We start from the raw sequence: 24,741 nt of genomic DNA, 5'->3' as shown, positions 1-24,741 counted from the left end.
ATCAGGAGTTACACTGTGTATTTATTAAATTGATAACTGCCAAATTCGTTTCTGTGTTTTACCTTTGTCAGCTGCCTTGATCACTGTGAGTAAGCAGTGTCAGCAGTGTGTGATATATATTTTTGTGCTGGTACGTTCCTTCATGTGATGTCAGTGACAATTTCTGCCTCCCTCTCCTTCAATCTAATCTGAAAGCTAAATCATTACAGATCTGGACACTGGTGGGCGGAAACACCGACACAGTATTGATCTCTCACTTTTAGGGACACATACATACGTAGGCACGTTGGAATGCGATCCCGATTAAAATATTTGGGAGCATGTCTATGTTCCCCAAGGTCTACGTTCCCCTAGGTGTGTGTTCCTCCAGGTCTCAATTCAACCAGGTCTACATGCCCCAAGGTCTATGTTAAATTAAACATACAATTTTGGGTGCTAGTCAGTGGTCAGTAGTGGTCAGTGGTCACTAATGGTCAGTAGTCAGTGATCAGCAGTGGTCAGTGGTCAGCAGTGGTCAGTAGTGAGACCAGTTAAAAAGTTAACCCAGGCCGCATAGTGCCGTGTGTTTCCATCGGGGAAGGAAGCGTCAAAAATCTTTTTTGATTTAACTTTTGACCCTAAAAACTGCATTGCACTAGAAGGAAAAGGTGGGGGTGTGTGTAGAGGGTGCTTGGGGTGTGGGGATGGGATGGGGCGGGCAGTGAATATAAAACCTCCTCAATGTCCTCCTGGATTCGACGTGAATGTGGGAAATTTGTTGAGACTATTCTGTAAAAAACCAAAACCAAAACCAAAGCAAACAAAAAACAAAAACCAAAAAATGAAAATAAGAAAACCAACGAAGTAACACATTCTCCCTGTTTCTTTTGTTACTTAATTTCATTAAATATTGTATGCTATTCACATCTGCAGGTTGTTGTTGAATTGAAATGGTATTTTATGCAGTTCTGTGTTCTGATTCAAAAGATTAATTCCAGGGGAAGTTTGAGGAAGAGGCAGCCCCTGACACAGGACGGATCCCAGTTGTGCCTATTGGCTCTTCTTTTGAACTGATCCAACTATTGTGGTCGGTGACAAGGTCATTTCTTTGGTATGAGTCTTATCCTCGGAAAGGGAACGCCCAATATTTCAAATGTAGTGTGTTCACGTGACTTCCTGTGTGACTGGCAGCTTTATGCATTGAATCATTTCCCAGTGTGCCGGAGTGAGATGAGATCCACATTATCTTGATATCTGTTCTGTTGAATGATATTCTTCACTTCACTTCACTTGTCCCTTAGTCTGGATGACCGTTGGAGCACTGCAGAGAAACTGTCAGCCACCTTCCTCCATCCTTCTCTGTTTTCTGCTTCCCTAAGGGCCTCGCTCAGCCTCAGAACTGTCCATTCTGGGATGTTGTCTTCCCATCTCCTTTTCTGTCTGCCTCTCCTTCTCCCTCCTTGTACAGTGCCCTGCAAATCGCCTTTGCAAGTCATATTGATCTTGAGATGTGCCCATACCACGTCAATTTGTGTTTTTTCACAGTGGTGAGAAGATCTTCACAGGGCCCGATGGCTTGCTTGATTCTGTTCCTTACTTCCTCATTGGTTATGTTATGTCTGTATGTGATGCCCACGAGTCTTCAAACACATCTGATTTCTATGGCCTGTGTCCTCTTTTCTAACACTGCCATGAGGGTCCACGTTTCACATGCGTACCGGAAGATCGAGATGACCAAGGAACGCATTAGTCTGATCTTGGAGTCGAGTGCAGTGTTCTTATCATTACACATGGTCTTCAGCTTACTCAGCACCCCAGTTGTTTGGGCGATCCTGGACAGTATTCCTTGCTTTGATCCTTCATCAGTTGACCCTGTGTGCTTGAAGCTCTGCATGGACTCACTTTCTCAGCTGATACCCTTGGTGTTGTTGGCCATCAGCTTGGCCTTCTCCGCACTGATCTCCATGCCGTATGCTGTCGATGATAATATTATTCCAAGGAATCTAGTTTTTGTTCTTTTCAGTTGTTCTGAATTATATTACTATTACTGATAATCTGGAATCTGGTGAGTCTAATGATGGTCCTTGGTGAATGTAAAAGATCATTTACAGATCTACAAGCCAAGCAAATAGCCCACAAATCAGCTGAGAAAATGGAAATGCATTTGATTAAGTTTAGGGGAGGTCAGCATTTCTGGCTTATCAAACAACAGATGTTTTACTCTTTTGTAAGCTCACTCTCTACTTGTCCCTGTTTGCCAGATGAAGAAAATCATACCCACTTATGCAAAGAGGGAAATCTTTGATGTTTCGGAAAACTAACATGAATACAAACGTACACACGTTGTTGGCAGAGGACCCTCTTCGGTACCCCTCAGTTTGAAACTTGTCTTGCCACGATGAGGCATAGATGGGAGAGTTCGCGTCATTCTCTTATCTGGTCAGGATGTCCCAGTCTAGGGAAGCACGCATGTCTTGTAGACCTTCAGTTAAGTGTTTTCATTGAGGCTCTTTCTGCGTCATACACTCTTGCTGACCGTTCACATGACGGTGGCAGCCTCCTGAATTTTTGTATTGATCGTTGCATCGAGGGATAGATTCCTGGAGATAGTGTACTCCTGTATTTGAAGCTATCAAACAGCCTGAAAATGGAGACATCTAAAGAGATGGAGAGTAACATGTTGACATTGTGACCCATGACCTCTGTCATTTACTCTGATGGTCAGGCTGAAATGACAGCAAGCCTTTATTAACCTGCTCATAAAGGGCGCTAGATGTCTTCTTGCATGTGGAAGGTAAGTGCGGCATTAGCATGCGGCTGAGGTTTTTTGCACGTAAATACTTTTTATCTTTATTTTCTAAATTGTAAACCTTATTATGCACAGAGTTACACACACACACACACACACACACACAGAGAGAGAGAGAGAGAGAGAGAGAGAATGCACGTACCATGATTATCATGGTACAGTCGCTCACATGACATTCTTCAGTTAATCCCCAAATCACACCCTGTAGCATATTACATTATAGAATAGTTTCTATTTTATATTCTCATCTCGATGTCGACAGTCAGAGACGTCCCGGACAGTCAATCGCCATGTTCATCCGATGATACTACCGCCAATGGCCCTGCAACAAACGTGGGCTGAAGGTATGACACATTCTGGGTGGAAACAAAACCACCCTACAAAGACCGTGACAACAAAAAATAAGTAAGATAAAACAAGATCGTTGGAGAAGACGTGAGTGAGGATGTGGTGGGAAGGCTGATTGGCAAGAATGATGGAGAGAAAATCCAGAGGATGGTTTGTGATGGACATGTCACTGTCATGTTGAGACTGTGATCACTTTTCACCCCTTATCATTCATTATTTTGATCTGTGCATGCCTGCAACTCATCAGTAATCACTACAATGATAGAGTGATAGACGTTCAGACTGTCCTGATTTTGTGTAAAATGATAAACTCACTGCAGTTTTAATCTGCAGTCATTTTTATGCCAGGTTTTACGGTTTGATAAGGGATTCACAAGACACCGAAAAATTGCATTTTCAACACCCAGTTGCTTATTTTACTTTTCACAAAGAATGAAAGACAAACAAGCAGAAAAGAAAACCGATCATTAAGAAATAAAAGCAGCACGTGGCCTGATTAATGTAACACAGAAGCAGCCCCCATGCCAAACACGCACATACTCACGCATACACATACCCTACACAGAGAGAAAGAGACAGAGACAGACAGACAAAAAGACAGAAACAGAGTGCATATTGTTCTAATATTTTTTGCCGGTTTCTTACACATTTGAAATGACAAAAAAGAAGAAACCGGAAAAAGAAGACCAAAGATAATGGAAAATATAAGAACAAGGTAAGAACTGTGATCTAAAGTTAGAGACAACGTTGCTTTTTTTTTTCCCGCATTGTGCATATAGAATGCCCATGTCCCCTTTCGTTTCACCTGAGAAGAGCTGCTCTGCAAAAATCAAAAAGTCGCTTTCCAAAGTATCCGTTTGAACAGACACTGATTTATAAGTAAAAAGAAAAACAAGACGAGGTAATAACTTTGCAGTTAAGCATATTTTCTTTTATGTATACATTTATGCTGATATTGAATGACTGTGATCAGTGGGTGTTTATGATCGTGAGGTCCCTCATGAACTTGGCATTTGAGCATCTTATTCCTCTTGTGTGTTGGTATCGTACATTGTTTATGTAGTGTACACCACGCATGAATTTCTCTTCTTGAGATAATAAAGTATTCTGTATCTGTATTTGTTCCTCACCGCATTTCGCAGACAAAGTAGCATTTTCTGGCACAGCTCTCGTCATTCCATTGCCAGCCAAATTCGCGTCTCATCTGCACGCAGTCCTCACTGTTGGTACCGAAGAAAGTATTGGGTTCGCCACGTGACCAGTCAGAAAAGCCCACGCGCTGGAACGTGTTCAGCCACATGAATTGACTTTCGTTGAAGATGTCCGTAGCTCCAATCCACACATGCGTATTGGGAGACTGGGTCGTGACTGCATTTTACACACACACACACACATTTATGACAGGGGTTTCCTACATTTCGTGTATATATTTCACATGTCTGCCTAAGTATGACCTTTGGCAGCTTTTCACTACTGACCACTACTGTGCGGCCATTGCTGATCACTGCTTAACATTATTCAAAAGTATTAAGATTGTCCATTCTTCTCAAACCTATATTTCTACTGGCGTTTCTCAAGGGCACGGTGGTCTCCACAGTCCTGTTCACACTATGCACGAATGACTACAGAGGCATGGGGGAAACCCCTGTCATAAAATATTCTAACGATTTCGCTATTGAAGATCTGTCCAGCTTGGATACTATTTACTTCACTGAAATTAAAAAGTTTTATTCCTGGTTTGAAGAGAACTATCTTAATCTGAACGTTTTAAAATAAAAACAAAAGAAATGTTATCAGACTTTGGAAAGACCCTTCGCCTGTCCCTGCTCTTGTTATAAATGGTGAAACTGTGGAAAGAGTTCATGAATACAAATATTTAGGGACTATTTTAGACAATAATCTAGCGTTTGACAGGAATGTCGATTGCATTCATAAGGAATGTCAATCTAGAATATTTTGAATGCAGAAGCTAAGAAACACTGATGTAAATTCAAAGGTTCTCCAGAGCTACTATCGATGTTGTATTGAGTCTGTGCTGACAGTTTCATTTATGTGCTGGTATAAGTTTGGGAGTGAGAAGTAAGCGAGTTTTGAATGATGTGAGTGTGTGTAGTAAAATTATGGGAGTGAGACAAGCTAGTATGTACGAGCTGTAATGAAAGGTGAGTGGTTCAGAAAGCCAGGCAGATAACAACTGACGACACACATATTTTAGCAAAGCACTATGAACTGCTGCCACCAGGACGACGCTACAGAACGTTTGAAGTAAAATCCAGAGCTCAGAAGACTTTTATACTACGTTCAATTCACCTTTTGAATTCTTGAGAACTATATACGCGTGCATGTGTCACAGTGATGAGTCAAAATATAGGGAAGAAGAAGGCCTACCTTAACTTGTCAGCTGGTGTGATCAAAACAAATTAAAACTCAACGTATCAAAAACTTTAATTTTAGATTTCAGGAAGACCAGATCTGACCCCTAACCACTTGTCATTAAAGATAAGCAAGTAGAGATCATCAGAGAATTAAATTTCTCGGATTGATCATTTCCAACGATTTGAAATGGGAGAAAAATACGGAAAAAATTGTTAAGAAAGCACAACAGCTGTTAGAGGCCACCATCAGCCTCAGAGTTCCTGGCATCATCACCAAAGACCAGCAACCAGCTACTCTCAAGATCCTGACTCTGGCCATGATGGAGGAGCCCTACCCAGCCAGCTCCTGGACGCATTTATACACAGACGGATCAGTGGTGTAAGCCACACACAACGGAGGCAGTGGTGTCTACGTCAGATTTCCCGATGGAGAGCACAGCAGCATTGCACACCCCGGAGGAAAGTTCTGTTCCAATTTCAGAGCTGAAGTCCTGGCCATTAAAACGGCAGCAGAATTCCTCTCCTCCTGTGGAAAGCCCCTTGGCAGCATCTCCATCTTCACTGACTCCATGTCCAACTCCAGGCCCTTGACTCCCCTGATCCTTGTCCACTGATCCAGTCCCTCGCAACCCTTACCCAAACAGCCCCAACAACCCTTCAGTGGGTGCCTGCCATGTAGGCCTCCCAGGCAACGAGTGTGCAGACCATCTTGCTAAGGAAGGAAGCCAGATCACACAGCCGACCGTTCCTGCCACGTATGAGGAAGCAAAAACTCTCCTCCACAGCAGATTCCGAAGAGGCTGAGTCGCCCTGAATGGAGGCTACCAGGCACCCCAGGATCCCATCAGAACACTGGAGAGGAGACACCAGACTACCATCTACCACCTTCACACAGGACACTGTGGCCTCCAAGCACACCTGAAGAGGATTGGAGTGGCAGCCACATCCCTATGTGATTGCAGCCAGGCTGACCAGACCCCATCCCATATTCTCCATGACTGCCCCCTGTATGAGAAGATGTGGCAGCAGTGCTGGCCTGGGGTGCGGACCTCAACACCAAGCTCTGGGGGACGGTGGCCGATCTTCGCCAGACGTCCGAGTTTGTGGCATCCCTCGGACTTCGACCCTAACTGTGTAGCTGTCGAACACAAAAGAAAGAAAAGAAAGTAAAGCTGTTTCATGAGGCTGTAGGCAGATGCGCCCACAAACCCTCTTGCACCAATCTCTATGGCGAGGACTTTGGCTTGGAAGCCAGATTCTCTCAGGTTAGACTAGCATACTTCTTGGATGTAGCCGAGTGCTCAATACAACTGGCTACCAACTGCATAGTTCAACTCACAGCACAAGCTGAAAACTGAGCTATAGCAGACACCTTTTCCATAGCGTGCCCACCACCAGTCTTCAATGACTCCCGCAGAATGTGTGACGCCATTCCTGGTTTGAATGCAAAGCCCATTCTAAACCTATTCTCTAAACATCTATTAAATCAAGTCTCTGAATCGTTCACTGCAATATTATATTTGTTGAGCTTACACACACACTTAAATTAGTTAGAAGCATACTTGATTTTAGTTTAATTGTCATAAGTCTTAAGATTTCAACTGACGCTAAGCTTACATCATTTTGTCCTTCTCATAACACAACCACTCCATAATCAGTGTTGCTGTACACTATTGGGTGAGCTCTAATGTGTGCTTCCTACGCAGCGTATTTAATTAATAATGTCTTTAAATCTATACTATTTGTGTTTGCCTATGTTAAACTGATTTAACACAGTTTGTAATTTTCCGCAATGAGCTCACTAAAACTGACCCCTTTCAGGTGACTTAAATCAAGATTATAAATTCATCTTAGATAATCAACACTTCATTTTAAACTCATTATAAAGTAGGCGTTGAGCTCTTTCTTTTGCAACCTATCCGATGTAAATTGGTTCAGGAATCATTTAGAAATCCATTATTGAACACCTTGTCACAAACACAATTCTAATCAGATTTAACCTGATTGGGGACGATTCGCTTCACGGGCCACACTACCGTCAGTGCAGTTCGCTTAACTTGCATAAGTAAAATGGAGTGGGTGATTGCTGGTCACTTTTCCACCTGGCCAGTCACTGGCTAGAGCCTGCTCTCTCTCTCTTTCTCTCTCTCTCTCTCTCATGCTGTGTTGCACACAGTGTGTGTCGTGTGTGTTCCCACAAAGGCTGGTGTCACTGCCTTATTGCTGTAAGTATGGTGTGTAAAATTTGCTGATGATTTGTAAATTGTATTCTTCAACACAGTACTTGTGTTCATATGAGTATGTTGATATTGCTTTGTTCAGTTATTGCGTGGGAAACCATTTACAGCTTAGTCTTTTGTGAAGGACTATGACTCTCAGAGTGTGTCAGGTCAGGTCATTAGATCTGCAACTGGTAACCTGTAATCCAGTACAACCTGTTCAGGGTCGGGTTGCCGACGACTAAACCGGCACTCCCACCGCTCCCTTCCGGGACTGGTGAGGCGGGTGGCTAGACACCCTTATGGAGATCCATAAAAGATCCATAAAAGGGCGTCGGCTCAGGAGAGCCACCGACGGCCATCTAGCTCCACCGTGCTGTGTGCATGCCACACGCAGTTGGCCCCCGGGGTGTGTCTACCCATGTATGTGAAGTCTGGATCCGGCAGAATCTGCGGAAGAAACCTATCGGTTCAACAGAGAGGAAGGCGGTTACAGCAACGCACTGTGGAGTTCAGAGAGCAAGATGAGACACTGAAAGGATATCTTGGTCATCCACTGCATCCGTGCTCATCCTCCAGTCGTCTCGACTTAGTCTTGCCACTGGAAATTGGTGGACCCGGACGAGAGAGTGAGGTCGACGTTGCGCAACTCCTCTTCACTTTAAACAAACTCATCGCGCAAGTCATCACTCATCCTAAATCATTTCATCACCCCAAAGTCCTGTGGCGACAGGCGAGCGACGAAACGACAGGTGTGGGTACACTGGCAGTCGCAGCCGCAGACCTGCACGCAGGCGGCTCAGGCCATAGGGTCGTTCTTCGTCGACAGGAGCAGTGATGGAGCTCGGCAGCCATCTGAGCAGCCCTCTTTAGGAATGCACTGCTCACCTCCCTGGCATGAGGAAGGGGCTAGAAAAGGTGCCCTAAAAATTGCCTGCTCCATATCACCCTGGCCAGCATACCATGGCTGGCGGGGACCCTACATTAGCGGTCGAAACAAAGAGAAAGAAAAGAAAAAAACAAGGATCGCTCCTCTCACCATTGGTGCTTGGAACATAAGGACTCTCCTGGACAGAGATAACGCGGACAGACCCCAAAGGAGAACGGCACTAGTTGCATCCGAACTCGCCAGATACAACATCGACATCGCAGCCTTGAGTGAGACTCGGCTTGCAGGCGAAGACGAGCTCTGTGAACGGGGATCTGGTTACACCTTCTTCTGGAGTGGACGAGGAAGCGAAGAGCGACGTGAGGCTGGCGTTGGTTTTGCAGTAAAAACAGCACTTGTCAGCAAGCTAGCTGGAATCCCAAAGGGAGTCAACGATAGGCTTATGACCATGAAACTCCCACTGGCATCTGGCCAGAAGCACCTCACCATTGTCAGTGCCTACGCCCCAACCATGACCAACCCAGATGAAGTGAAGGCGAAGTTCTACGAGGACCTTCACTCTGTCATTGCTGCCATCCCTAAAGCAGACAAGCTCATCATTCTTGGGGACTTCAATGCTAGAGTTGGCTCTGACTACATCTCCTGGGATGGAGTGATTGGAAAGCACGGTGTGGGCCACTGCAACCCAAATGGATTGCTTTTGCTTCAGACCTGTGCAGAGCACGAACTGCTGATAACCAACACAGTTTTCTGCCTCCCTACCCGTAACAGGACGTCATGGATGCACCCTTGCTCAAAGCATTGGCATCTCATCGATTATGTCATCGTCAGGAAAAGGGATAGGCAAGATGTACGTGTAACAAAGACCATGTGCGGCGCTGAGTGTTGGACAGACCATCGCCTTGTAGTCTCGAAGCTGAATATTCGAATCCAGCCCAAGAGACGCCCCCAAGGCCAGAAGGCTCCAAAACGGCTCAACATCGCTAAGCTGAAAAACATCACCATCAAACAGTCCTTTGTGGAGCTGCTGGAGGATCGTCTGGAATCCGCCTCTCTGGACAACCAGAATGTGGAGTCTGACTGGAAGACCCTGAGGGAGCTGATCTATAGTACAGCTTCAGAGACCCTGGGACCCATGACCAGAAAGCACAAAGATTGGTTTGATGAAAACTGTGATGAAATCAAGCAGCTTCTGGATGAGAAACGCCGTCTGCATCAAACTTACCTGAGCAACCCTAAGTCCACATCAAAAAAGGATGCGTACAATGCCATCCGCAGGACTGTTCAGCAAAAGTTACGCCAGATGCAGGATAAGTGGCTGAGTGACAAAGCTGATGAGATCCAGGGATATGCTGACAGGCACGATATGAAGAGGTTCTATGATGCCTTAAAAGAAGTCTACGGCCCCACATCCTCAGGATCATCCCCCCTCCTCAGTGCAGATGGGAATACCTTGATCACCGAGAAGGAGAAAATTCTCGAACGATGGGCTGAGCACTTCAACAGTGTCTTAAATCGCCCTTCCTCCATAAATGATGAAGCCATAGACCGTCTCCCACAAGTCCCCACCAACGAAGCACTGGATGATCCGCCAACACTTTTTGAGACCCAGAAAGCAATCCGTCTGCTATCCAGTGGCAAAGCACCTGGCTCAGACTCCATACCAGCAGAGGTCTACAAGGATGGAGGCACTGTGCTGACTGAGAAGCTTCATCAGCTGTACTCACTCATGTGGAAAGAAGAGACGATCCCCCAGGATTTCAAAGATGCATCTATCATTCACTTGTACAAGCGAAAGGGGAACCGGCAAGCCTGTGATAACCATCGGGGCATTTCCTTGCTCTCCATCGCAGGCAAGATACTTGCCAGGATCCTACTAAACCGCCTCACAGCACACCTTGACCAAGGTCATTTGCCTGAGAGCCAATGTGGATTCCGGAAAGAGCGTGGAACCACCGACATGGTGTTTGCTGCAAGGCAGCTGCAAGAGAAATGTCAGGAGCAAAATGCTGCTCTGTTCTCCACCTATGTCGACCTCACTAAGGCCTTCGACACCGTGAGTAGAGAGGGACTGTGGAAGATCATGGCCAAGTACGGATGCCCTCGGAAATTTATTTCCGTGGTCAGCCAATTCCATGAAGGCATGCGGGCTCGAGTCCAGGACAATGGCGAAACATCTGCTCCTTTTGCTGTCACAAATGGTGTCAAGCAAGGCTGCGTCCTGGCTCCAATGCTGTTCAGCCTCATGTTCTCTGCAATGCTTACTGATGCCTTCAGAGATGGCGATGTTGGAATCGGCCTAAAGTACCGAACAGATGGCAAGCTGTTTAACCTCAGAAGGCTTCAAGCAAAAACGAAGGTCATGACAGACATCATTAGAGACTTTTTGTTTGCTGATGATTGTGCCCCCAACGCTGGATCTGAAGCTGACATGCAGCTCAGCGTCGACAAGTTTGCCACTGCCAGCAGGAACTTCGGCCTTACCATCAGCACGAGGAAAACTGAAGTTCTCCATCAGCCAGCCCCAGGGAAACCCTACGTTGAGCCCAACATCACAGTCAATGGTCAGAGACTCAATGCGGTGGAGCAGTTCACATACCTTGGCAGCACATTGTCACGAAATGTGACCATCGACGATGAAGTGAACGTCAGGATTGCAAGAGGAAGCGCAACTTTTGGTAGACTCAATGCAAATGTCTGGAACAGAAAAGGCATTAGTCTTGAGACCAAGCTAAAGGTCTACAGAGCAGTAGTTCTCCCCACACTACTGTACGCCTGCGAAACTTGGACAATGTACCAACGACATGCCAAGAAGCTGAACCACTTCCACACAACATGCCTCAGGAAGCTACTGAACATCAAGTGGCAAGACAGGACCCCAGACACAGAGGTGCTCGCAAAAGCCACCCTTCCCAGCATCTTCACCATCCTGATGCAGTCCCAGCTTCGCTGGGCTGGACACGTGGCGCGTATGCCAGACCATCGGCTGCACAAAAGGCTCTTCTATGGCGAGCTGCAACAAGGGAAGAGATCACACGGAGGTCAGAAGAAGCGCTTCAGAGATACTCTGAAAGTCTCTCTGAAAGCGTTTGATATCAACCCTGACTCCTGGGAGGAATCTGCAGTGGACCGTGACAAATGGCGCGCTGCTGTGCACAAAGGCGCCAAGTTGTGCGAGGCCAACAGGACTGCTGCAGCTGTTCAGAAGAGGCAGGCCAGAAAGTCATGGGCAAACAAGCTCCCTGACAATGATATGCCTGTCTTTGTCTGCCCCAACTGTCAGCGAACATTTCGTGCGCAGATTGGACTATTCAGCCATCTGCGCACTCACAGATAGATTCATGAGCATCCTTCCCCCCACCCCACCACCACCCTCTCCCCATCCCCCATCTGGATGACAACGTTGGTCATCATCGATCTCGATGGACACACCACCTATTGCTTTGACATGTAGCTTGATTGATCTCGATAAGCACCATGTCGTCATATGCTCGTAGCAGTATTCCATTTAAATTCCTCTTAATGTCACAGTCAGTGACATCTCTGGACACCCATAGTTTGTTCCAGAATGTACTAGGGAATGACGCATTCTTTCTCATTTGTTGTCACCGGTGAAATTTAGGTTACTTGTCCTGCGTTGAGAGGAGAAGATTTAAATGTTGCACACAGGCTGTACTTAACTGCTAATGTTCTGCATAAAACTGGATAACTTATGTAGGTTCATTCACCACTTAATGGTTAAGCCATGACAGTTCTTCCAATCTTTGTGTTGTGCACTGACTTGTCGTCTGGTGTCTCAGTTTGCCAGTATTTTATCAAAGCCACTAATTCTATTATCTTGTTTATTATTCATGTATTATTTTACATGCTGATATCAGTTGTACTGCTACATTGTTTCAATGACTCTCAGTACTATAGCTTTACAGATACGGTGTGCTCAGTACTCTAAGATGTGTGTAGTATTCTGTTGTGGTGATTACAAGATAGTGTTGGATTAATATCAGTTATTGGTTAAAACCATCTAATATGTATCAGTCTGTTAATTGTAATTTAGTTATCATGCTCTCTCCCATACAGCTTACTCCAGTATAGTGCTACATAATAACTGATTCATTTGAGTCACTTTGACACAGTATAAGCTTTACTTAAATCTATACTGTCAGTGTACTTTCACTAAATCAGCTTAGCTTTAACTACTTTATCTACAGTATTTAAATGTATTAGAAATGTCATTTGATGTCAGTATTTGGTCTTCATGCATATGCATTATTGTATCTTATGTTGCTTATCCCAAACCGAGTTGTAGTCTTTCCATGTACTATGTATGCATGTTCTTTACTATTCACTTGAATTTCTGACATGTGGTACTTAATGACATTTGTTTACTTGTGTCTGATCAGTGCATTGTTATTCTCTTCTTCTCATCTTTGTTTTCTCATCTCTCATCTTCTTTACTTACTTAACTGTTGTAAATAAAACAATAGAAAAACCCTTTTGTATCTGGCCTTTATATGTTCCCGGCCTGCGCAGGGATTCTTTTCTATCCTTTCATTCAGTAAATTATTCAGTTAATTCTTTTGTACTGTACCCCTTAATATAATAAACCACTTGGTTCACAACACTCGGCTACATGTACATGTGGGCTTCCTCCATTCTGCTTTTGTATGGCACAGTGAGCGTAATCAGAATTGCTTGTTTCATTGCCTTGGAATGGAGTACTATGTCAGGTCTCATGCCGCTCTTGTTGATGATTTCCAGGTGTTTCTTCCCCTCTGGTAGGTCAGCTGTGTATTTCCAACCTTCAGCACCATCAAGCAGCCCACGTTTCCATGCTTTGGAAACTTTGGTGGCTGTTCCTGGCCAGACTTTATTGCCTTCTGTCAAGCTGAACTCTACTGGAACTTCTGGTGGGGTTGGTGCTCTTTGGACAGTGTTCACCACGTGTGCAATTTCTTTTAGCACTTGGTTGTACAGTCCTTGGCTCAACGTCGCTTTGCATGAGTAGAGGACATGTTCTACTGTTTGTTTGCCATGGCAGAGTGGGCACACAGGGTCGTCTGCTTTCCCCCATTTCACTAGGTTTGTATTCGAGGGAAGGAGGTCGTACACAGATCTCAGGATAAAGCTGATCCTTAGAGGGGCCATGTTCCACATGTTGCTCCAGCTGAGGCTCCTTCAGAGTGCATTTTCCTATGTTGTCCACTGCCCCTGTTGGCCTTGCTGGACTCTTTCTTCTTTATCTCCTGTATGATCATGTCTCTTTTTACTTTCCCACTTGCCTTGGACCACCATTCCATCTTTGTCGATCCGAGGCCTTGTCTGTTGGTTTGGGTGTGTCCTATTATTTCCTTTGTCTTAAGTCTTCCTTTCACTGCACTGACTGCCTCCCTGACTTTCCATTTTCTTCCAGTCTTCAGCTTGGGTTCGCTGGATCTCACAATACTGTCACCTGAGTCTTCGAGCAAGCTGTGATGTCTTGCCTTCCCAACATTGTATGCTTCAACAAGGGACTTCAGAGGTAGCCTCAGCTTTGCTTGGCGACAGTAGAGTGCCACGACTTGACTGTACTACAGCTGTATTATTTTGTATTGGCAGATTTGTAACAGATACCTGATCATAGCTGGTCACTAACTGCATTAGTTTGTGGTTATCAAGTATTAGGACTTTTGGATGTGAGTTTACCATGACAATCATGACAATTTACTGACCAATTCTGACTACTGCTGACCAATACTGACCAATACTTGCCCTTGCAGGCAAGTAAGTAACCCAAAAGTGTCCTGTCATGTTTGCATGGGTGCAGCTTTTCCGTCCTGAGACGGATTTCAGTTTTTAGATTTTTGTCATAAATGGAACGTCAATTTTCTGAAAGAAACTAAAAGAAAAAGAAAAAAAAAGCGCCTACCCGTTCGTGTAGTCAGTCCAAGAGAGCAACGTTCTGAATGACTGTGCCCACCTTCCTCTCTCCCCAACCTTCCTCCACCTCCACCTCACCCTTCCACTCCCACTGGCAGAGTTGTCAAAATCACTGCAGCACTATCCATGGTCCCCTCACTACCCTCCCTCCCCTCCTGTACCTTAACTGCGATCCCCCCCCCCCCCCACTCTCTCTCTCTGTTCCCAACTCTCTGTCTCTCTCTCCTCATCTCTCTCTTAGTCTCTCTCCTATTACCTCTCACTCCCCCTCATCTCAGTGTCAAGGTCATTTGTGTTGATAAAAGAGGAAACCGCCATTCTGTACAGTTATATTCATAACTGAAATCAAGTCAACACAAACATGATCTCAATTTTCCTCCAGTCCTTCTCATCCCCTCACTTGACTACAACCCTCACTCACTCCTCTTGCTTCCCTCCACCAGACACCACCTCCGATATCCCCCCCCCCCCCCCTTTACATGGACAGAATGGGAATGGCAGACAGGATGGGGGCAGAGGGGCAGTGGGGGTGAGGGGTGTGGTCAAAGTCCAGTTCTGATGAAGACGCCACACATGTGAACGGACATTCTGGAAATAGTGGCCTGTTTGGCATAGTGCCAATATGTTGTTAAACTTTACTCCCAAACCTGTATCTAAGCAGTTTTCATGTAGATTACGTAACAGCTGTATGCACCACCTTCCCTCTCTGGTATTGTGACCCTTCACCATCTTTCACACACACACACACACACACACACACACACTAACACCATATTCCAGCAGAAAAACAGTCTGAAGACAACCGGGATGCATCTTCAGTCCAAGCACTGGCACCTCATAGATTACGCCTTGGTTCGCCAGAGAGAAGGCAACCCAAGGAAGAAGCTTCATGTTGGCAGCCTCCAGTCAGCTGAAACGAAAGCTGACTTTGAGGCAAATCTTCAGACAAAACTTGAGGATTCCAGTTGCCACTTAGACCCTTCTTTGGGAAAACCCGAAAACCGCCATCCTGAAGGCCTCTGAACAAGTTTTGGGGTTTTCGTCGAAGAACAACAAAGCATGGTTCGATGAAAACAACCAGGAAATTCAGGAATTGTTGGTCCAAACCAAGACACTGGAGGAACTCATCCGCGAGCGTCTCTTTGCTGATGATGCTGTCCCTTTTGGGCATACATAGACAGACCTACAGCGCATAACATCATGTTTTGCCCACAGCACAATTTACTCTGGGTAGAAGCCGGCCGAAGCAACCCACTTCCGCTGGGAATCGAACCTGCGCCCTCTCAACCGCCAGCCCGCGACGCTGACCGCTTTGCCATGGCAGCTGGTCTTCTTATATTAATTTTTGTCATTTGACAGTTTGACACACATTGACATGATACAGGGATGTGTGTGATACCCCAATATCTATATTCTTAAGCTGTCCCGAGTACCCTTAGGTCTATGGCCTCCGCCACCCCCCACGCCCCCCATCTCCAAAAAAGTTGGTTTAAGTTCCACCAGGTGCATCTTTCCCCAAGTCAATGTTCATCCAGGCTTGCATTTATTTTCACGATGATACACTTTTTGGAGGTGGTCAGAGGTGAAAAGTACTAATATTGCTTGAAAAAGTGCTCGTGATGCAAAACCATGTTAAGTAAACAAGATAAAGTGCTACATTCTGAATACGTTTTGGTAGTGGTCAGTTGTGGTCAGTAGTGAGTAATGGTCAGTGATGGTCAATTGTGGTTGATTGAAGGGTCAGATCCTGTCAAGAAGTCCCAGTACTACAGAAGTGTAACAAAATAGCACAATCTTATCAGTTATATAGTGGTCTTTAGTGGTCAGTTGCAAGTTAGCAGTTTAAAACCCGCCAGTCGTCACAATGATTGCACAAACGCATGCGTGCAACTGACAGAAAACCTGAAAGGCAGTGGCCCAGGGACCGTGGGCAGCGCCCTGTTGAGGGGCCCTGAAGAAGAACAAAAATATTAGATTCAAAAGGCATTTGGAAGGCTCTTGTACACTCAAAAACAGAAATTCTCATCTAAAAATAAGATTTGGTTATATGTTGTGTCTATAGACATATAGACATAAAGTGATAAAACCATGAACACACACTATTCAAAGACTTTGAATGGTGGAAGATAACTCATCTTACCCATGAATCAACATCAATACAGATGGTGGAAAATTTCTCACCTTAACAATGAATGAAAATCAAATAGCTGCTTGTGAGGAACTGTTTCATGTAAAAATGCAAATGGGTTCGGTCCAAAGTCCTTTCACCCTGGCAACACTCACCCACATTTCCAGACCTGTATATATACCTTATATTTGTATTTGGTGAATTCTTGTCAAAAATGGGTGTACTCTTCCTCAAAATGGTGTACCAAGCAAATGTGTCCTAGGCTGTGATTCAAATTCCTCATATGCGCCTGTGTTATTTATCTATTGCAGATTTCACATTAATAATATTATCACTATTAGTACCACTGATTTCTGTTTAGCCCAGCTGACAACCAGGGCCAACACAAGATTATTGTCTCTGGTGTCAACATTCGACGACCCGTACACCTGAACCACCTATATGCAAAACTGGAACCGCAGCTTCCGGTGTCATCTTCCACCTGCCGCTTTCGCCCCTTTCCCATCGCTGCAAGGCTTGACGAATGATCGGGGTAGGTCGAGTGGAGTGGTCGTAGACGTGGATGTGTCCTTCGAGACTGTTCCGATCAGTTTTTAGGTGAAGTGCAATGTGCGCAGTACTGGTCCCACTCTTTACACTCCGGACCATGCATCATAGCCAATCAAGCTAGGACAGTGGTAGCGAGGTCTGCCGGTTGAAGGTTTTTAGTCAGACTGTCCTTTTCCTAGAAGGATCTCCAGCCATAGCTGGGGTTGAAATAAGAGTAGTCCTTCTCTGGATTTTGCATTTCCCATGAGTCGTTATAGCCGCAAGGCAACGGAGGTTGGACAGCATTTTTTATCTCTTATAACAGCGTATCATGCATCATCCAATTCATTCAGGCTTGTGGTGCGGTGTCCAGTTTTTTTTATCTTGGGATTTACTGTAGACAGATAGAGATATGTATATGGAGGGGAGGGGGAGTGAGAGGGGGAGGAGGGTGGGGGGTGTATGTGTGTGTGTGTGTGCATGTTGTTAGTGTTGCTGTTATTCTCTTGTGTCTTATAAACCTAAAGGTTCCATAACAATTAAATGTTATATTCTGATCTATTCTACTTTATTCACACACACACACACACGCGCGCGCGCGCGCGCGCGCACTCATGTACTTATATATACGTATATATATGTAATTATGTGTGTGTGTGTGTGTGTGTGTGTGTGTGTGTGTGTGTGTGTGTGTGTGTGTGTATTGTGTGTGTGTGTGTGTGTAGCCGTGTTAACCCGAGTAGTGTATAAAAGGGGACGGTACAAAAGAAGTACTGAAGTAGAGTATACAGATGAAAATGATAGAGAAGATCAGCACACAGGCCAAAAACATATAGGGCCCAGTCACAAAGGGTTTTTCTATTCTTTTATTACAATATTATGAGAAGGAGAAGGAAAAGAAGATGAGAAGATGAGAAAACAGTGCCTGAATAAAACACAAATAATAAATGTCATAAGTATAGACTGTCAGTACAAGTGGACAGTAAGCACATATATATTATAATGAAAAGACTATCACTTGGTTTGGAATTAGCAACAACATAACATAAACATAACACATATACATGTGTGAAAACCATTCACTGACAACAATTGACATTTCTATTACATTCAAACGGAGTAGTTTAAGTGGTTGAAGCTACGCTGATTTAATGAAAGTACACTGACAGTATGGATCATGTAAAGCTTATACTGTGTCAGTGATTCAAATGAGTCAGTTATCATGTAGCACTATACTGGAGTAAGCCGTATAGAAGAGAACATGATAGCTAAATTACAATTAACAGACTGTGATACATATCAGATGGTTTTAACCAATAACTGATATAAATCCAACATCATAAAGCCCAACCTTCATCAGTGATAGTAAATGAGAAAGACCATGTCATTCCCTGGAACGTTCTGGAACAAACTATCAGTGGGCAGAGACGTCACTGACAGTGACGTTGAAAAGAATCAAATCTGTTTACAAACATCATGAAGACATGATGATTATCTAGATCAGTCATAGCTGAGCTGTGAATACATGTCAAAGCAATAATTGAAACAAGTAAACCAACCAAATACACCATCAACATACTCATATGAACACAAGTATTGTGTCAAAAATACAATTTACAAATCAACACATTTGACACAAACTACTTCGAGCAATGATGTGCGACGCTGGCCTTTTGGGCTACAAAGTGAGAGAGAGAGCAGGTTAATTACGGCTGCAGGCAGGCTCAGCTGGAAAGTGACCAGTGTTTATACGCTTCGCCTATTTATGCAAGTTACACGAACACGAAGTCACCTGGAACTGGTCAGTTTTAACGAGATCACCGCTGAAAATTACAAACTGCGTTAAATCAGTTTACTATAGGCAAATACAAATGGAACAGATTTAAAGATGGAACTGACAATTCTGCCAGTATGTAATACTTGTAGTTTACTGATCCGACGAAAGAGATATTTAGTGAGATATTGTGTGTCACAAACACACTTTTCAACTTCGGCCAAGTCGTCGAGCAACACTTTCCATGTAGTGATTGTCGCTAAGTGTGACAAGGAAAATCGGCTCTGTATCTTGTAAGTTCCTGATCTGTTCTCATCCAAACACAAAAATAGTGTGATTGCAGTGTATGATAAGTGATCACATATAGACTTGTTAAATGTAGTATTATATATGACGAAAAGACGAAATGACGTGATCTTTGCTTCATTTGAAATCCCTACACTGACGAAGATTAAACTGAAATAAAATATGCTTCTAACTGATTTAAGTGCTTCTCCATCTGTTGCGGTCATCTGTAAGGTCCTCCCAGGACTCAGTGTTGATCTCAAGCGCCTCCATGTCACGTTTGCAAACGTCTTTGTATCTCAGCTGTGGGCGGCTGATGCTTCTCTGCCCTGTGGCGAGATCTCCATAAAGGATGTCTTTCGGGATGCGACCATCTTCCATGTGGTGAAGGTGGCCCAGCCAGCGCAGCCGACGCTGTCTCAGCATGGTATACATGGTCGGAAGGCCAGTGCGAGTCAGGACTTCGGTGTTTGTCACCTTGTCTTGCCAGGAGATGCCGAGTATGCGCCGTAGGTATTGAGCCTTTTCTCCTGACGAGCATGTGTGGTCCATGCCTCACTGCCATACAGCAAGGTGCTGAGGACGCAGACGTTGTATACAGCCATCCTTGACTTCGTGGTCAGCTTGGGATTTGTCCACACTCTTTATGTGAGGCGGGCTAGCATTGTGGCTGCCTTCCCGATCCTCTTGTCGATCTCGGTGTCAAGGGAGAGGTTGTCAGTGATGGTGGACCCAAAGTAAGTGAATTGATGGATGGCTTCAAGCTCGTAGTCATCAATGGTGATGGCTGGTGGAGATGGCGTGTCTTGGCCTAGGACATTTGTCTTCTTGAGACTGATGGGCAGACCGAAATCTTTGCAGGCCTGGGAGAAGCGGTCCATTAGTGACTGCAAGTCCCGCTGGGTGTGGGTCACAACTGCGGCATCGTCAGCAAAGAGCGTGTCTTTGATGAGGGCTTCGCGGACTTTTGTCCTTGCTCTGAGGCGGGCGAGATTGAAGAGCCTGCCATCTGATCTGGTCCGCAGGTAGACCCCTTCTTGCGCTGTGCTGAACACATGTCTCAGGAGAAGAGCAAAGAAGATTCCAATTAGGGTGGGGGCGAGGACACAGCCTTGTTTCACACCACTGCATACGTCGAAGGGCTTGGAGAGATTACCATTAAACTGCACCGTCCCTTTCATGTTGGAGTGGAAGGACTCAATCAAGCTGTGCAGTTTGGGGGGACAGCCGATCTTTCGAAGAGCCCTGAAAAGGCCGTCTCTGCTGACTAGGTCAAAGGCCTTGGTGAGGTCAATGAATGCGACATACAAGGGCATCCTCTGCTCTCTGCACTTCTCCTGGATTTGGCGAAGGGAGAAGATCATGACTATCGCGGATCTCTCTGCTCGGAAACCGCACTGTGATTCCGGGTAAACGCGTTCAGCCAGTTTCTGCAGGCGAATTAGGATGACCCAAGCGTAGACTTTGCCTACAATGCTGAGAAGTAAGATGCCTCTGTAGTTGTTGCAGTTGCTCCTTTCACCATTGTTTTTGTAGAGGGTGATAATCTTGGCGTCCCTCATGTCCTGTGGTACAGCTGCCTCATTCCAGCACTAACAGAGGACTGTGTGCAGAGGATGCAGAATTCCGTCACTGCCAGGTGCCTTGCCTGATGTCAGGCTGTTAATGGCCTTGCTGAGTTCGTCCTCAGTTGGCTCTGCGTCAAGTTCTTCCATGACCGGCATGCACTTGATGGCATCGAGGGTTGAGTTGGACACTATGTTTTCTGTGGAGTAGAGGTCGGAGTAGTGTTCTGCCCATCTCTCCATCTGCTGGCTAGGATCGTTGATTACTTCCCCAGTGGAGGATCTGAGGGGGGCAGTCTTGCTCTGTGTTGGTCCCAGTGCCTTCTAGATAGCATCATACATCCCTCGGATGTTGCCTCTTTCAGCAGCATTCTGTATCTCTTCGCTGAGCTCTGTCCAGTACTCATTTGCACATCGCTTGGCGTTAAACTGAACCTTACTCCTGGCGGCCCTGAGGTTTTGCAGGTTCTTCTCACTGGGTGACCGTTTGTACTCAGTGAGTGTAGCGCGCTTGGCCTCAATAATGGGAGTCATCTCTGATGATTTGGCCTCAAACCAGTCGTGGGACTTCGCGGTTTTCTTCCCAAAGGTGGCCATAGCAATGCGGTGCATGGTGTCTCGTAGCGTTTCCCATCTTTCTGTGGCAGAGCCTCTGGGCTGCAGTGCATCGAATTCTCTCTCAAAGGCCTCTGCGAACTGTTCTACAAGGTCTGGCTGAGACATCTTGCTGACGTCAATGCGAGAGTTCCTTTGAGCAGTGGAACTCTTTTGGTTGCAGTCTGATCTTGCAGCATACCAGAGAGTGGTCCGTGTCGCAGTCTGCGCTGTGGTAAGAGCGAGTGTGGAGAAGGTTTTTGATGGCAGCTCGTCTTACTAGGATCAGATCCAGTTGGTGCCAATGTTTTGAGCGCGGGTGCCTCCAGGAGACTTTGTGTTGGGGCTTCGCCTTGAAGAAGGAGTTGGCGATGCACAGTTCATGGCAGGTACAAAACTCAAGTAGTCGCTGTCCATTCTCATTCATTTTCCCCACTCCAAAGGAACCGAGACAGGTGGGCCACGAATCGTTGTCTGCACAACGTGTGTGTGTATGTGTGTGTGTGTGTGTGTGTGTGTGTGTGTGTGTGTGTACAGAGAGAGAGAGAGAGAGAGAGAGAGAGACACTCACACACATACATGCACAAACATACACGCGTGTATTCTCTTACAAAACAAAGAGACAAAGAGGATGGATTCATATGTATATTTCATGTGATGCTGAGGGATGGAGTGAAGGCGGAGTGAGAGAAAGGTGTGGGATGGAATGATGGAGAAAGGGGGTAATTAGGAATGCAGAAAAAAACTGTTAAAAATTGAATTTCATAGCAAACGATCTTACATTGCATTACATTACCTCCCCCCCCCCCCCCCCCCCCCCCCCCCCCCCCCCCACACACACACACACACCCCTCTCTCTCTCTCTGTTTGGGTGAATGTTGTTCAAGACCAGCGCTGGACGTGTTCAGAGGTCCGTTTAATTAGCTAATTACTAAAGTCACAGTCAGTGTCAGTCTTCGATTTTTGCACAGACGAAAGTGACACACCATGCCGTACCGTTGAGTTTCAGGTCGGTTTGTGGTGGATTTGTGTCTGCATTTCTTGCACTTATGTGCAAACGAGTGAAAGAAAAAAGATGGCCATGAGACAACGGACACTTAAACTGGTCAACAAGCAGGGCGGTGTCGTGGTTGCAAGCCCGCGCGCGCGCGCGCGTGTGTGTCTGTGTCTCTTACTGTGTGTGTGTTTGAGTATCTGTGTGTTTATGTGTGTGTGACAGAGAGAGCGCGAGAGAGAATAGGGGAAGGGGTACGACCATAAGACGACCGACCTTTGTATTTCTTTTCAAAATTCGTTTTCGAAACAAGACAGATAGATAAAAGAAAAGGGCCTGGGAAATTTGCAACCTGCAAGTTTCTTTCCTCTGTCTGTGTGTGTGTGTGTGTGTGTGTGTGTGTGTGTGTGTGTGTGTGTGTGTGTGTGTGTGTGTGTGTGATAAGAGTAACAGATATGGGAATATGTCTGAAAACGAGGACATACGAATTAATTAAAAATTGTTAAAAATCACCAGCTGACGCTCCACGATCTCAGCTATCCACCTGCGTGCCAGCTGCACGCGTGTGTATGTGGACAGGTGGACGTATCAGTTGATGGGCGGGCGTGTAGGTGGGTTGGAGGTGAAGTTTGTTTGCCGGCACACGTACGCACGCCTTACATCACGAATGGTTATATGTTTGCTTTTCTCTTTGTCTGAATGGGAATGTTTGCTTATCTCTTTGTCTGAATGCGCAGATGTTATGTGTACCTGCAGTGCAGCTGATATGTAGGCTGCAGTGTTGTTGTTCATTTTCCATATGCTTATTTCATCTGCTACGTTTTTTCTTCATATTCCATAACCAAATGCGTAAAGAAACATATAATTTGGTAGTCGATCAGAGTTAGAATATGACGCAGTCTGTGTTCTCAACAATGAGAGCACAAGTAGCTCCGTAGTCCGAGACTGCATGCACACACGTGCGCCCCAAATATCACAACGGTAGTCTAATGCATGGAATGAAGTGGAAGCTGCTATGGAAGCTCCTTGCAGTAAAAGTTACGACAGACACACGGACAACCGAAACCAGGATAAAATTCACGTTGTGCGTAAACATATACATAAGTCAAAAAGGCGCTGGGATTATCTATCATTTTGGAACTTTACGTCCCAGCTTTCGATCATGCATAATATTCATACATACTTCAGTTGCTGTTTCCATCATTCTTTAACATTTTACCCCTCTTCCTAATCAACGATGTTGTCTGAAGTGTTTCCTTCCTATCTTCTTTGTTCTTTCATTTCTAACTGCATTCATTCTCTCCACCATTCCTTTCTCACAAACTTACTGCGGTGTGCTGAAAGGTGCCTCTTCAGAAACTCGTTTTCCTTTCGAGTTTCCAAAACCACCAGGTCTGACTCAAAGATGCGACACATTTGCTGCACACACACACACACACACACACACACACACACACACACGCACGCACGCACACACACACACACACACACACACACACACACACACACACACACACACACACACAGAAAGACAGTAGTAGCCATACTGAAGCATTGTCATTGATAATACAGAAAGTCTTTGTCGAATGTTGAACTGAATAAAATCATGCATGCACGAAAAATGAACTAAAAATGACATGTGAAAACAGTACAGCAGGTGTGGAAAGTTGTAAGGTATGGTTGCCCAAAGAAACATTTTGTGAGAATGTGTTTTCTACTTCAGACAATGTTGATTTCGCCTTATATAAGACAAGAGGCAACCCCTTCATGGCTCACGTGTGATTCCTGATGTGCAACAAAATACCGAAAACCCCGAGGGTGGAGGGTTGTGTGGAAGAGGATGGAGTGTTACCAGTATATTACATAACGATTCAAACCATATATTACAAGCCGAAGTGATGCCTGATTGTTTCCAAATTCTATTGGATCACAAAGTAATGGTTTATAAAATGGAGAAGCTGTCGTTCTGACATACACACATAAATAATGGCAAAATGACTGCTGTTTTTACAAGAATAGGAGAAAGAATACACATCTCACCTCAGCATCTGCCCACGAAAGTTGATCTGTGCCGGTGATGTAGCAAGAGCCGTCAAAGTAGGTCCATTCGTTAGGACACGCCTGGGAAGCTGGAACACGTGAGTTTAAATGCTGGCACACATCAGTATCTTCTGTCATATTTTCAAGCAAATCCAAAGTATCACTCAGTACGCATAACAAAGAGTGTTTACAAGTAGCTTGGAACGTAATTAAGTGTGCATGGGTCAGACGCACACAATATTTCTTGGCAAAGGTGCCTCTCTCAAAATAATTACCCATTTCACGCACTCTAAAAGGG

At 45.2% G+C, this 24,741-nt stretch overlaps 1 protein-coding gene across 1 annotated transcript in view; it reads right to left on the bottom strand.

Annotated features, from left to right (window-relative positions):
• Window positions 1-3,000: 3,000 nt before the first annotated feature.
• Window positions 3,001-24,741, bottom strand: part of LOC143300582 (asialoglycoprotein receptor 2-like) — a 47,153-nt gene continuing 25,412 nt past the window's right edge. Inside the window, exons 2-5 of the mRNA XM_076614357.1 lie at window positions 24,444-24,532; window positions 23,732-23,822; window positions 4,267-4,504; window positions 3,001-3,110 (exon numbers count right to left, since the gene is read on the bottom strand). Of these exons, the coding sequence (XP_076470472.1) occupies window positions 3,083-3,110; window positions 4,267-4,504; window positions 23,732-23,822; window positions 24,444-24,532 (446 nt within the window). The 3' untranslated portion in view covers window positions 3,001-3,082. The remainder of the gene's footprint in view (window positions 3,111-4,266; window positions 4,505-23,731; window positions 23,823-24,443; window positions 24,533-24,741) is intronic.

This window comes from Babylonia areolata, chromosome 26 (assembly GCF_041734735.1).
Source record: "Babylonia areolata isolate BAREFJ2019XMU chromosome 26, ASM4173473v1, whole genome shotgun sequence".
Lineage (NCBI taxonomy): Eukaryota > Metazoa > Mollusca > Gastropoda > Neogastropoda > Buccinidae > Babylonia > Babylonia areolata.
The sequence above is the reverse complement of the archived record's forward strand: the minus strand, read 5'-3'. Positions and strand labels throughout refer to the sequence as shown.